This window comes from Mobula birostris, chromosome 3 (assembly GCF_030028105.1).
Source record: "Mobula birostris isolate sMobBir1 chromosome 3, sMobBir1.hap1, whole genome shotgun sequence".
NCBI classification, from domain to species: Eukaryota; Metazoa; Chordata; class Chondrichthyes; order Myliobatiformes; family Myliobatidae; genus Mobula; species Mobula birostris.
Window position 1 is genome coordinate 196,640,688 of NC_092372.1, and position 15,522 is coordinate 196,656,209.

General features: G+C 38.3%; 1 protein-coding gene across 7 annotated transcripts in view; it reads right to left on the reverse strand.

Annotated features, from left to right (window-relative positions):
* Positions 1-15,522, reverse strand: part of pard3aa (par-3 family cell polarity regulator alpha, a) — an 881,596-nt gene that overhangs the window by 330,711 nt on the left and 535,363 nt on the right. For 5 of the 7 annotated variants that reach the window (XM_072253986.1, XM_072253982.1, XM_072253984.1 and 2 more), the window contains 2 exons: positions 11,131-11,259; positions 8,851-8,889 (listed from right to left, as the gene is read on the reverse strand). In XM_072253986.1, coding sequence (XP_072110087.1) covers positions 8,851-8,889; positions 11,131-11,259 — 168 coding nt within the window. The remainder of the gene's footprint in view (positions 1-8,850; positions 8,890-11,130; positions 11,260-15,522) is intronic. The other 2 variants (XM_072253983.1, XM_072253985.1) reach the window with 1 other exon arrangement.

Sequence of the window (15,522 nt, forward strand, 5' to 3'; positions counted from 1 at the left end):
ATTCTAATGGTGTCTAAGAAAGAGCAAAATGGTGCACTTGATTTTATACCACAGAAATTGCCATAAACACAGGAGAGGTAGTGGATAGTGGTCACTCTGCATTGGTGGTAAAGCTTCAGACAGCTGTGATCTATAATAGAGATCATGATAACCGTGGAGAGATCTTCTTTACGTCTTTCAGCACTGTTACATGCTTTGTACAATTTTAAGAGGATTGTGCTGTTACCCTGATGGATAATTCCACATTTATCTAAGTCAAAGCAAGATCTGATCAACAAGGTAGGATAACAGTTTTGATTGAAGCTCAGTAAAAGAGCATTCAAATCTGCAGCATGCACAAGACTTTGATATTTCTCTGCACTGATCTCTTTCTACACAATTTATTTACAGTACTTTTTCTCCCCCTTTATCAAACTTGCTTCTTTATACATTGGCAAGGATTTTTATCCATCTCCATTTCTCTTCATCATATCTATTGTTGCCTCTCTAAAATAATTTTCATTTTAATTTAATTTACACAAGAGAGTGTAGAGCAAGTTCAAAGGAAAAAGAAAAATCATCAAGGGAGTTTCTGTTTGAAATTTCCCCGAGTTTTATGAAACAGACAAAATGAAAGAGAAGTAGATCACTATGAAATTTTATCTTCCAGCACAAAAATAAACCTATATTTGTGCAACTTTAAAGTTATTAACAGATTAACAAGTACTGAACAACTTTAGATTTATTTATCTAAAAACGAAGCTGCATTATTAAAACATATATATGAATATTTATTCTTTTAACTAAGAAGAAATGATACAACCAAATTTGTACAGATCTTTCTCCTGGAAGGTTACAATATACCTAATACACATTCAATTATTTATATTGTTTATGAAGAATTATTTGGATTAATTGTTAATTAAAGATTCAGTTTAAATTGTTTATGAAGAATTACCTGGATTAATTTATAACTGGATATGTTCATTTTATTTGCAAGAAGGATAAAAGTACAGCAATTAATCTCAGCATGCACAAACTGAGATGCTCAGTAAAAGGACATGCAAAACTGCTCACTGCCTGCTGCTGGAAGAGTTCTTGGAGGATGTAACATAGGAACTAGCGTTGTCATGGTTTTGATTTTCCTTTCTCCACAGTCACAAATAACCTGCTAGTATTGACCATGCTGTCAAATAACCGATAGCAATTGCACAAGGGCTGATCCTTCTGTAGCACCATACTTTACAAGGACTCCATTCATTCTGGAGAAATACTAAGCATGAAAACTAACAACAGAGAAATGAAAAATGGTACTGTAGATCAGAACAATTGTGCAGGCTACAATATGAATTAGTCCTAATGGCAATGAACACTAGACAAGTGTACATCTCAATTTCACAATCTAAAATATTTCAATTAAAGCAAACAGAAATTCTAAATCTACTTTTGATTATAGCTTGAAACTAAACGCAAGTCAAACTTCATCACAACTACAAATATAGGAAAAGTGTGCGCAGAGGTAAAAGATTTAGGTATACATTTGAAGTGATGGCTTGTGGGAAGGTTCTCAACTTCTTTCACTGTCCCTTCAAACACTTCAAAACTCAAAGCCATCTTTTCATTCGTTGGGTTCAGAAAAAAAAAATACAGGGAATGAGATGTAAAGGAAGAGTTCAGGTGACCGCCAGATCTTACATCAGCAGCATACTGCAGCATTCCAAGTCAATTTCAATCAGATGTTCTAATTCTGCAAAGGTGTCTCCACAGATGTGCTTTATATTATTTGGAATTGGATTATTACTGTCACATGTACTGAGATACAGGGAAATATTCCTCTTGCATACTGTTCATACAGATCAAATCACAGTGCAGAAGGCAGAACAAGGTAATACAAAACAACACAGAATGAAGTGTAACAGCTACAGAGAAAGTGCAGTGCAGGTAAACAATAAGCTGCAAAGTCAGAATGATGCAGGGTGAAAGGACGATTTTAGCATTTTTCTAAAACAGCTTGGAACTACAGAAACTTCTCAACAAGTTGCACCAATAATTACTGGTTACCATGGCATCTCTGTTTCATTTTCACACGGGATGCAAAACAAAGAAAGAAAAAAAAACTTGCATACTAGCTCCAAAGACAAACTGCCTAAGCATATGATAACCATATTTTCTTTCCTATGAACTTCAGTTTAAAACATAGAAGCCTGAGCATTTCCACATGCTCCATCTTTCTGAGTCAGCAATATATATCAAGCAGGCCTGGCTGAAATGTCATTCTTTTCAATGCCGCCACAATGTGGTGAGAACAGTTTGTTTTAACTTGCTGCAGCCGATCCATTTTGGTGTCATACATCAATGGTGATTACCTCATAATATTCTACTTTCACGCTGTGAGTTTCTGTAATAAGAGGTCAGAGGTCTCTTAACTTTCCATTCTCGAGCAGCTTTCCCATTCTGATATACCTTACATAATACACAGAGGTTATGAAAAAACATATTTTTCTTTCAGAAATGCTTTCTGTATGGGATTAAAAATGGAGCCTATTTGACACCTTTGGAGTTTATATGCTTCCTGCTGAAATAAATGGGGAGGGGAAGAGGAGGTCTGGAGCTCTGATGTTTTTTTTTGTCATTCATTCGTGGGAGTTACCATCTATTTTCATGGATGTCTGCAAAGAGTAAGAATTTCAAGTTGTGTACTGCATACATCCTTTAATATTAAATGGAACCACTGAACATGTGAGATTATGTTATAACTTCTTAAAATTCCCAAGCCAAGTTATTTTCCTTTTTGTATTCAAGCAGCAGTTTCATGTAAACTTTACTTCAAAAATTTCTGAATATTAGACCTTAAGTGCAACAGGACCACTGCACAATAATAAATCCAAGCTCCTACTGCAATGACTTTCACTCCATCAGAAATTATTGCCAGAATAAATTCTTAGCACCATTATTTAAAGAATAAAGTTAATATCAAGTATGTTGAAATTACTGCTGTAAATATTTTGGATGACTTGGAAATATTTCTACAGAACTGGATATGATATCAATCTCCTGCAGTACAATACATTGGGGGCACTAAAATCCAGTGTTGGAGCTGTGGAACTGCTTCAAATTTACCTCTTCCACTCTGCTGTGACATCAATCACATGCGAGTGGAATAAGCAGATCCGTGAGAGATTATATTCAGTTGCTACATTTTGTTATTGATATATCTTCCCTGTTCAACTAAACTAAAATCAACTGACAATGTAGGTGAAGAAGAGTCTTTTCTTTTCAAAATTTATTTTGTTGGTATTTTCAGAAACTCTGCATGCCATGTACAATTTGTAAAGCCCATTGCAGCAATCTATTCATCTTCATCATGTAAGCACCTGATGTATATTGGGGCTATAGTCTTCCAGGTCTTAATGCTCAATGCTTAAGCATTCTCATTTGAAAGCTTGAAAGGCACTCTTTGTATTATTTTAAACAGAGTTGTTATTTTCTTCTGCTTTACCCTCACTCTTTGCCAATTTGTACGAGGCAATGTGTTCAATATTCTCCAATACCTGACAGTGACAGTGACGAGGCTACATGGTAAATTAGGGCAGTGTTTACATAAATAACATGCAATGATCACTGAGCAAGGCCATGTGCGAATTCAATTAGAAAACCCCTCTTGCATGCAGTGAAACCTGAAAAATATTTAGATATGGGCTGCTAAGTGGCATGTAACATTTGCAGCAGAAAAATTGCACACAATGACGATCTCCAGCAAGTGAAAGTCTAACCACTAACCTTAACAGCACCACCATATAACGTAGAACTGACCTTTTAGCCTTCCAGATCTGTGCTGACCATGGTGTGTGGTCTGTAAGTCTCTACTGTTTGCCTGCTTATGTGTCTGCCTAAATGCCTTCGAAACATTGCTATCGTATCTGCTTCTATCACCTCCCCTGGCATCACATTCCAGGTGCCTACTGCTCTCTGTGCAAAAAAAGCTTGGCTTCACAAATCTACTTCAAAACTTCCTCTCACCTTACACCTCTGATATTTGACATTTCCACTTGCCTCCCCTATCTATGCCTCATAATTCTATATATTTCTATTAAGTAACCAAATGATGGTCCAGTGAAAAGAATCCAAGTTTGTCCATTCTTTCATTCCAGCTATTTCTGTTCAATCCAGGCAACATCTTGCTGAATCACTTCTGCACTCTCTCCAAAGTCTCCACACATTTCCTGTAGTATTGTGATCAGAACTACACACAATTCTCCAAACGTGGCCAAGCTCAAGTTTCAAACATTTTTATACATAATGCCTCAACCGATGAAAGCAAGTTTCACCATACACATTCTTTGCCACTCTGCCTACTCCTGTTGCCACTTATTGCGAGCTATGGACTTGCAGAAAATATTTTTTTCTATTTCACTTTCAGCACATCAAGCATCTGTGAAAAAAGAAACAGGGCCAGCTTTTTGGTCTGAAACACTTGGTCAGAACTGACAACAGGAATAGAAAGTAGAGGCTTGGCAGCATTAAGTGAAGAAAATGTTGACAAGAGAGAAATGAGATGAAAAATACATTGCCATGTCTTTCCATGAAAAATCTGTTCCATGATCACTGTCATTCTGCTACTGATTAAAAGGTGATACATAGAATTATAGAGCATCGTAAAAGGTCCGTTTGGCCACCTCGCTTCTGCCAACCATAATGACTATCTATGATAATCCCATTGGCCTGCTTTAGGCCCATATCATATTATGCCATTCATGTCTAAATACTGTACTCAATGTCTTCTAAGCCTTATAATTGTATTTATATCTACTATTCATTCTAGCAGCTTTTTTCAGATATTTACCTTACTCATCAGCCTCCTTTAAATTCCTTCCCTCTTACCTGAATCTTATTCCCTGCAGCTTGAGACTCCCATATCCTAGAAGATTTGTCCAACTATTTCCATCATCATTTTATAAAGGTAATCAAGAATAAACCCAATTGCTTCTTGTAATTCCAGGCAATAATCAGGCAAATCTCTTCTGTACTCTATGTATTATAACTAATTCCTTCCTGCAGTGTGGTGAGCAGAACAGTAAATTTACCAGGCGAAGCAAAACCACTGTTTTGTCCAACGGTAACATGATGGCTCAACTTCTCCACTCAATGTTTCAGTGTATGAAGGCAAGCATACTAAATGCCCTCTTCACTACTTAAGCCATTCGTGTTGGCACTTCCTTGGAGCTCCGGACTTGCACCCCAAAATATTTCTGCACACCAATAGACCTAAATTCACCACTATTTATTCTGTATGGCCAACTAAATTTAAACATCCAAAGCACATTACCTCACACCTATCTGGATTAAATTCCTTTTGCACTGCTCTGCTCAACTTTCCAGTTGATACCCTGATGTACCATCAAACAAAATTCTTTGCAATCTACAATTCCTGTCATCTGAAAACCACCTACCTTCTCATGCAAGTCATAAAATTACATCAGGCACTTATTTATTAAGTGACACATGCAACACATTTCTTGTGCTCAGAGCTGACAGTGAGTAATCATGATTTGTGCCTTCCTAATAATACTTGAATGAATATGGAGACCCCAGCGGGATACAAAAATCCAGATAGCCTTGTAGAGCTGCAGCAAGACAATCTTGTTTCTGTACTCAAATGTTCCAGCAATGAAGTGCAACATACCATTTGCCTTCCTAACTGTTTAGTTTTGATGCTTTGTGTACAAGAACACCCAGGTCTCACCGCACCTGTACTTTTCCCAAACCATCACCTTTCAGATAATAAACAAAAGAGTCAATTGGTCTCGCTGAATTTAGAAACTAGTTCAATTGGGGGCCCAGGTGAGCCTTCTACCAATGCTTTATGCAATTTTTTAATGTTATATTTTCTTTCAGCGCAGGGATGAAGAAATCAATATGAAGAATTTGCCTTGGGTAAGATTACATCAGGCAGGCATGTGTGTATTTTGGAATTCTGTATAAAAGTCTGACCAGATGCTGTATAAAAATATTTTCAGTGATTCACAAGAAACTGTAGTGGTCACCTTCAGCTCTTATTGTCAAAAGAGGACAAGAACAAAGCAGCAGATAAGGAGAAGACATTTGTGTCTGCCGTTCGATAAGATCATAGCTAATCTCTTGCTATGGAACAAGTATTTTTTCCAATAATCTCATATTCATTCATTCCCTTTATATCCAAAAATCTCTCCATCTCTGCCTTGTATATACAGAGTGGCTGTGCCTCTAAAGCCCTCTTTGGTATCATTTTGTAAAGATTTACTAACTACTGGGGAAAATTTTTCTTCCATTTTCAGTCCTGACTGACCCAAGCCTTACTTTGAAAGAGTGCCTCTTCATTAGACACCCCGCCAGAGAAACCTTCAACTCTCATTTACCTATAAGAATGTAATATTTTCTAATGAGATCACTGTCATTTTTCTAAATTTAAAATAAGCTGCACAATTCCTCCTCAGACAAGAAAGCAACCTTACCAGCAATCAATCTAAAGTATCTTTGCTGCACTCTCTCCAAAGCTTATTCCTCTTTTGGAAGGTATATACCAATATATACTCCAGGCTTCTATATAACTGGGGCAAGGCCATTGCTACCCACTTACACTAATTATCTAACAACATACTAGATGACTTCCTTAAGGGTTGTTGAATGTTAACTTTCAATGGGATATCTTCAAGGACACCCAGATCACTCTATACATCAATGCCTTTCAGACTCAAAAATTATCTGCCTTTCTCTTCAGGCAAGCTTGGAGCTCAGGTCACAGGTCAAACACCAAAACCACAGGCCAACAATGCTGTAGAGAAACAACTCATTGCATAAGCAGCTTTTAAGCTTACCTGACTAAACAGTCAAATGTACTATACCCCTGTGCGTAACTATGACTTTCAATTTTGATTTCCTGCAACATTCTCAAACTCATTGACATTTAATGCTCACTTAAAGACAGAGGCTTTTTCCACTTCTATGGCAACTTAACTGACCCAATACAGCTTTCCAGAATTGAATGCTGCATAAAGGAAACACTTACTTGGCATTACAATGTTGGGATATCCACAACATTGCACTCATTGCTAGCTGCACTATGAGTGATTTGCAGGTGGGATCGAGACAATGAACAAGCAAGTGTTGAGTCATAAAACACTAATCATGGGGAGCATGCCTTATGAGAATAGGTTGAGTGAACTTGGTCTTTTCTCCTTGGAGCAACGGAGGATGAGAGGTGACTTGATGGAGGTGTACTAGATAATGAGAGGCACTGATCGTGTGGGTAGTCACAGGCTTTTCCCCAGGGCTGAAATGGTTAGCACGAGAGGGCATAGTTTTAAGGTGCTTGGAATTAGGTACAGAGGAGATGTCAGGGGTAAGTTTTTTTACGCAGAGAGTGGTGAGTGCGTGGAATGGGCTGCCGGTGGCAGTGGTGGAGGTGGAAACAATAGGGTCTTTTAAGAGACTCCTGGATGGCTACATGGAGCTTAGAAGAAGAGGGCTATGGGTAAAGCCTAGGTAGTTCTAAGGTAGAGACATGTTCAGCACAGCTTTGTGGGCCGAAGGGCCTGTATTGTGCTGTATGTTTTCTATGTTTCTACATTTCTAACTTTGGTTTGTGACCCGATACAGCTTTCCAGAATTGAATGCTGCATAAAGGAAACACTTTCTTGCCATTACAATGTTGGGATATCCAAAACATTGTAGTCATTGCTAGCTGCACTATGAGTGGTTTGCAGGTGAGATAGAGACAACGAACAAGCAAGTGGAGAGTCATAAAACACCAATCAGTTTCTACAATAAATATGGTAAAATAGTTCATTTACATATGAAATTATATTCACCTTGCTTAACTAACCAAGTGGCTTCTGTTTAAAAGAAACCATGACTCACTGAAATAAAAACTACAATGAAAAGTATATTTTGGTTTGGTATATCACAATTTTGTTTTCATTAAAAATTATAACAGACTATACCTAGATCAAAAGAGGAACCATTGAATAGATTTTCTAATTCAGCAAATATTTCGGTGACAACACAATTAAGTATTACCCGCAGAATCAAATATTCCTTCCCATCAATATGACTGAACGCCTAATGCAGCACAATTTTTACTCAACTAATAGACCATTTGGTTGGGGTGGAGGGGAATAAAAAACTGTTGAACATTTTAGAATGGTTGCTGCTCCTTTCTCCATTTTCATGCATTAGCTGATTTATTGTACATTGGAAGAAAATAACTGAAGACATATTTTGCAAACTAAGCACCTAGAAGTAATTAGAAACCAAGTTCCAAATAAAGAAGGCATCATACAAGATGGAATTTACAAAACAGATATTTAAATAGGCCTCTTAAATGCACCTTAATTGAATGACTATATATTACACAAATACCACACAAACTGCGGTATTATTCTTCAGATCACTGTGTTGTCGGCATGATAGATAGTCTGAAAACATCAGATCAAAAATACCTGAAAAATAAATTAAATATGCTTCACTCTCTCAAGACATACAAAGCAATATAATAATCACTACTTTAAGTTCAAGTTACACAGCAGCGTGCACCACTGATGTCTTGAAAAAAAATGTGCTTTAAAGAAAACAATCTTCTTGCAACTTTTGTTAGCACTCTTATGTGTGATCTGATAGAGATTATTGTAGTCAAACTTGGAAAAACACATTTCTAACAAGGAATGCTAAATAGTTCCTAAGTTGTTCCATTTCATTCAAGCTGCTAAAATCTGTAAGAAATTGAGACTACACTTCAGAAAAGAACATTCAGAATGCACATCTGCAAAAGTGATTTTCTGCTTCAGTGTCAGATGTTCCCACCAGTTTGTGTGGCTAAAAACACAGAACTCTTACCAAGTCACTTGGTCCCTGCATCTGACTTGATTCTTTTTTCTGGAAGTGGAGATAACAAAGAATAAAACACATGGTGTAAGAGGCACTAACATGTGTGCTACAAAGATGAACAAAGTAACAAAGGCAACCTGTGTTTGAATGCGAAAGATGCCCTTGAATACTTTGTTTTACAGCTATGATCAATTACTAAAGGCGGTGAAAATAAATCCAAGAACCTCCAATATTTTAAAATTCCTTTTCCACTCACTTGAAGGGCAATGTGTGTTAAGCAGTCATCAAAATGTCCTTACAGATTTTATGAGATACCTATTTCTTTCAAAAGAATTAGAAAATTTTTAATGAATTGCGCTTGCATATTGGTTATTTGGTTTCTATTAAAATTGCATTTGTAATTGCGCCCTTAAAGTTTTTAATTGACTTATGAACAATTTATTGTTATCTAGATCAGATACGTCACCAGGAACTGAACTTGGGCTTCAAAGACATCAAAATTATTTTGTCAAGAAAATTTTCAGATTTGGATTATCTGAGTCAAATATCTAATACCTTGATTCATTTCAGCTCAGCAAACAACTCTGTGATGAATCCTACAAGGGTAAACTGATTCAGAAGCAGTGAGGCTGAGGAACATTTCTACCCACACCTCCCCAAAACAGCCTGAAAAACAGTCTGTAAAAGATGAATCTTTCCTCCCATTCACTTAAAAATACAGGATTAAAAAGACTTGCAGAACTAAATTGACAAGTTAGTTTTTGTTTAACATGAGGAAGCTCATCACTTTGCAACCAAATTAAAAACCCATCATCTAAGGTAAAATTAAATGATACCTTGAGAATTGTCAAAAGGTTATAAGGAAATTTATAGAAAAAAATGATAGCTATGTATCAAAATAATAAAATTATTATATGATGGGCACAAAATAATATAAACTGAAACTGCCTTGCATTTTTAGATTATTTAACAAGAAAAGTACAACAGACAATAAAAGCTGAGCAAATAAATGCATTCTCAGTGTAACAGCTCAGGAATTTCAGTGCCAAAGAACCAGGTTCAATTCCAGCTATGATGGGGATGCACGATCTCGGATCCCATGGGCAATTTTCACAGGATCCCAGCTGTGCTGCAGGTTGGAGTGATTTGCAGCACCAGGAAACTGCAACACACAGGGAAGGTGGTAGTGGGGGAGGTGGGGTTAGTTATCAGCACGGGGATTTGAAGATCTGAAAGGCAAATCCTTCATCCACTGTAGGAGAAAGAGGGAAGCACAAATCTGAGGCACATGTTATCATATCCCTTCTGTTGAAACAGGACTGCAGAGTGAGGGCTGTGAAAGAGCATTGCAATTTCTTTCCACCAACTGCAAACTGCAGTACAATTAGGCTAAGTTTAATTCCTTTTAAAGATGGAGAGGCTCTCCATGATGACCAGTGTTTTTTCTCTATGTATCTGATCTTCAAAATTTTATAGCGTGCCTACTGGAGAAGGTCTTTAGTACAATCCCAACAGAGTGATTGCAAGTTTCTTATTTTTGAGTTCTACCCATATATTCTCAGTGGAATAGCCCTCCATTATATTCCTTCTGAGAGCAGCTGTGATATTGTCCCTGATTGATACTGCCACACTTCACTCTTTTTTTGCCCTTTAAAACATGAAATCCCTGGAATATGAAGCATGCATTCCTGTCACTGTCTCAACCAAGTCTCTGTTGTGGGTGAGTTTGTGGGTTTCATTTACAGTCTGAGTGCAACGGTTCATTTCACCATATAAAACCACACACTATCAGACCACCCTCTAATTCACAAGCCTACCAGGAAACAGTTGGTTTCCAAGAGGTTTACCATGACAACAATTATGGATCGTGTGGGTACCTGAAGTATTGCTTGCTCAATGCCACAGCACTGGCAAAAACTCAGCCCTACAAATTTAACAATGACTGCAACAAGTTAAACCTTGATCCAGATTAGAATTTGTCACTGGAAGTAAAAGTTTACATCACCAATTGTTGTTATGTACTTGAAAGACTAAGATCAAACCATTACCACAACTTTGCAGGCACACAGCGATCAAACAGGAATTTAGCAACCACTTAAACATTACGATTTCAAGAATATGAAGCCGCAAAAGATGCTGAAGTCAGAATATAGTTAGAAAGAGAATGAGAACTGCCTAGCCTACCCATCCTCAATGTCTGGATCCAATCAAACAGTCTTGAGCAAAAGGACAGAACAAAAGCACCCATATATTTTGGCATTTCTCCAAGCAACCAGGTGTTCTACTCACCAGCTCGCGAGGGAGGAAGGTTTCTTCTTGCCGGAGGACTAGTAGATTGACACTACCACCCATCTTCGTATTCCTCAGCAGGGTCACCACTTCCTCTTGTATTTTTCCCGTTAAATCAACACCATTTACCTGAAATTACACAAGGCAGTAAACAACCAGAGTTTTTGCATGGGCACAGAATCGCTCAATTTGTGTCTCATAGGTCATAAATTTTGTTTCTTTTTTAATATGAAGATACATTTTAAATATATAGAGAACTAAAATGGGAGAAGGACATAACAGCAAGTTTTCAATTCCCACATTTCTACTTCAATACACATTTCATTAACAACCTGTTATCCAAGCATCATACATCGATTAGCTGGAAAACCAACAGGTTCAGGCATGATTGGACACTCCAGTATTCGTGAACTCCATCTTGTGTTGGCTACACTAAACCTCTCAATAGTTCATTCACAGTTCATTATGGCCATCCGATCATTAAAATATTGTACTTGTGTGACACATAAATATGACCTGTCAAGTGGAGACAATACAGTTCTTATTTTACAAAAATGGGGAAATAAATAGGACTACATACTCTTTAACTTGTAATAATTGCAAAAAAAAATGTCACTACCCTCAATGAAATCACTTACTAGTCCATAACACTGGACTGGACAATTTGAGTTATAAGCAGCAAATGGATATGGATTGGAGAGCTTGACTTTGGGTGAGATTGGATAGATGGGAGCAGGAGGTTTAAATGGTTTGGCATGGATGAGATGGGTCAAAGGGTCGGTTCCTGTGTTGCATTTGTCTACTCTTCTAGAAGCTGGGCCCACTTTCAACATTCTGAGGTATCTGGACAGACACTGGAATGAAAATGGTCTAGAGGAACATGGAATTAATGCAGACAAGTGGGATTAGTATAGATAAGCATTATAGCTGACATAGATGTGATGGGCTGAAAGGCCAGTTACTATGCCATACAACTCAAAAGCACTATTTTTCATTGCAGTTTGAAAACTGCTGGTGATTAAAATAAGCTGTTGTAGCCAAATTATATACTGAGCGTTACTCAGAAGGATTTAAACTAGTTGGCAGCATGAGGTCAGCATACGGAGAGATTGAGAGGAAGGTAGATGTCATGACTAGTAAGAACAGGCAGGAACAAGATAATGGGCATAACGTGTGTGCATTTTCATGCTTGGGAGCATTGTAGTTAAAACTGATGAATTTAGAGCAGGAATCAACACATGAAACTATGCTGAGTCTCGTAACAGAGAATTGGATGTGAGAGAGATAGGAATGGATGCTCAATGTTCCAGGGTCTCAATGTTTTAAAGGGTAAAAGAGCGCAGAATGTTACACTATTAATTAGGGATGGCCTCAGAGCTGCACTCCGAGGGAACAAAATTGATGGTTCATTGACTGAGAGTACACAGAGAGAACTCAAAAATCAGAAAGGTGCAAGCTCTCTGCTGGGATTATACTATACACCCTCGCTAATCGCCACCATAATACTGAGGAAGAGATAAGCAGCAAATTAGGGAAAAGTGTAAAAACAACAAGGTTGTTGTAGTAGTGGGCGACTTCAACTTCCTTACTCTAAACTAGAATCGTCTCGGTGCAAGAGTCTGTTTGGTGCATCCAGCAGCGTTTCTTAAATTGATATGCAAATAGTCAAATCAGAGGAAGGACCATCATAGACCTAGTGTTGGATAACGAGCCTGGCCAGGCAACTGAGCTTTCAGTGAGAGAACTGTTGAAGAGCAGTGATCACAACTCCTTACATTTTAAGATAGCTATATTTAAGGATAAGTACGGACCTTGCAGAAACTAATGAATTGAAGCAGGGCAAATTAGACAGGAAGCAGCAGGACTTGATTGGGAACAGCTGTTTTTTTGGATCAAGTTCACATGTAACATGTGGAGGGTTTTTAAAGACAAACTGCATAGAGTACAGGACAGATACGGTCCAGGAAGAAGGAAGAACAAGGATAACAAGGTAAGAGAACTGCAGATGCCAAGGGAGGTGGTGAATTTAGTCAAGAAAAAAAATGGAAACCTACGTAATGCCCTTTTCTCACTGTTACCATCAGTTAGGAGGTACAGAAGCCTGAAGGCACACACTCAGCAATCAGGAACAGCTTCTTCCCTTCTGCCATCTGATTCCTAAATGGACCTTGAATCTTTGGACTACCTCACTTTTTAAAAAATATACAATATTTCTGTTTTTGCACTTTTTTAAAATCTATCCAATATACATAATTGATTTAATTAATTTATTATTAATAGTTTATTATTATTTTTTCCTTTCTGCTAGATTATGTATTGCATTGAACTGTTGCTGCTAAGTTAACAAATTTCATGTCACATGCCAGTGATAATAAACCTGATTCTGATAATGTTTAGAAAGCTAAAAAGCATTGTCTAGGATTATAAAGAAGCGAGAAAAAAATCTCCAGAGGGAAGTAGGAGAGCCTGGAGGGCTTTGAAAAGTACTTAACAAGTAAGATTAAAGGGAATTCCTAGGGATTCTATCAAGAACAAGGGAATAAGTAGGCAGCATGTAGGAATATGCAAGGATAGAATATGTGCTTGAAGGTGGGGGATGTGGGTGTGGTCCTCAATGAGTACTTCACAAGTCCCCAGAACCTGATGGAATATACACCAGTTTATAGAGAATGACAAGAGGTGAGAGGGGCCTTGACCAATTATCTTCATGTCCTCTCTTGCCACAGGTGAGGTTCTGGAGGACTGGTATGTCACTAATATTGTTCCACATTCAAGGAGGAAAATCGTGGAATCTACAGACCAATAAGGTTCAGGTCAGTGGTAGAGAAGTTGCTGTACAAGTTTCTTAGGGATGGGATTTATGAGCATTTTGAAAATCTTGACCTAATTAAGGACTATCAGCATGACTGTTCAGAACACATTGGGTTTTACTAACTTTACTGATCTTTTCTGAAGAGATGACAAAGGTGATTGATGAAGCTAAAGCTGTGGATGTTGTCTACATGGAATTCAGTACAACATTTAACAAGGTCTTTCACGGGAAGTCATCCAGTAGATTAAGATACAGGTGATCCACAGTGAATTAGCTGTTGAGATTCAAAATTAGATTGCCAATAGAAGACCGAGGGCAGTGGTCAATGGAACTTATTCTGGCTGAGGTCTGTAACCAGTGGTGTTCCGCAGGGATCCGTACTGGGACCTCTGCTATTTGTCGTGTATATAAATGGCCTGGATGAAAAGGTTTAATAAGTCTGTAGACAATAGGAAGATTGGTGGTGTTGTGGATAACGTAGAAGACTGGCAAAGGTATCAGAGGATATAGATCAGTTACAAGCATAGGTGGAGAATGGCATATATAGTTTAATCCAGCAAATGTGAGGTGTTGTACTTTGGGAGATCAAAAGACAATATACTATAAATGGCAATACATTAACAATGCTGGTGTACAGAGGGATCTTAGTTTTATTTGGAGACACAGCACTGTACAGGCCCTTGCAGCCCAGTGAGCCCATGTCACAATTACATCCATGTGGCTCATCACCCTGCCTGAACACCTTTGAATTGTGGAACGAAACCAGATCATCCAAAGAAACCCATGGGAGAAAGTACAAACGCTTTACAGACAGCAGTAATATTGAACCCCGTGTTGCTGCAAGAGCGTTATGCTATCTGCTATGCTGTCATAGCCAGAGGACTGGAAAATTGCATATGTAACTCTACTCTTTAAGGAAGGAGGAAGGTAGCAGAAAAGAAATTATAGACCAGTTAGCCTGACCTCAGTGGTTAGGAAGATGTTCAAGCCAATTGTTAAGGATGGAGTACTTGGTGACACAGGACAAGATGGTACAAAGTCAGCATGGTTTCCTTCAGGGAAAATCCCGCCTGACAAACCTGTTGGAATTCTTTGAGGAAATTACAAGTAGGATACATAAAGGGGATGCAATGAATGTTGTATATTTGAACTTTCAGAAGGCCTTTGACAAGGTGCCGCACTTGAGGCTGCTTAGCAAGTTAAGAGCCCGTGGTATTACAAAAAAGTTACTAACATGGTTAGAGCATTGGCTGATTGGTAGGAGGCAGCGAGTGGGAATAAAAAGATTCTTTTCTGGTTGGCTGCCTAGTGGTGTTCTGCAGGAGTCCATGTTGGGACCGCTTCTTTTTATGCTGTATATAGCAGTGGTCCTTACCACCCTCCTTTACGCCAGCGAGACCTGGACTTGTCTACAGCAGACACGCCAAACAGCTCAACCATTTTCACCTGAGCTGTCTCCGCAGACTCCTCCACATCAGGTGGCAGGACAAAGTCCCCGACATGGAAATCCTGGAACGAGCTGGGCTCTGCAGCGTCTACACCCTCCTGCTGAAAGCCCAAGCCAGGTGGGCTGGACATGT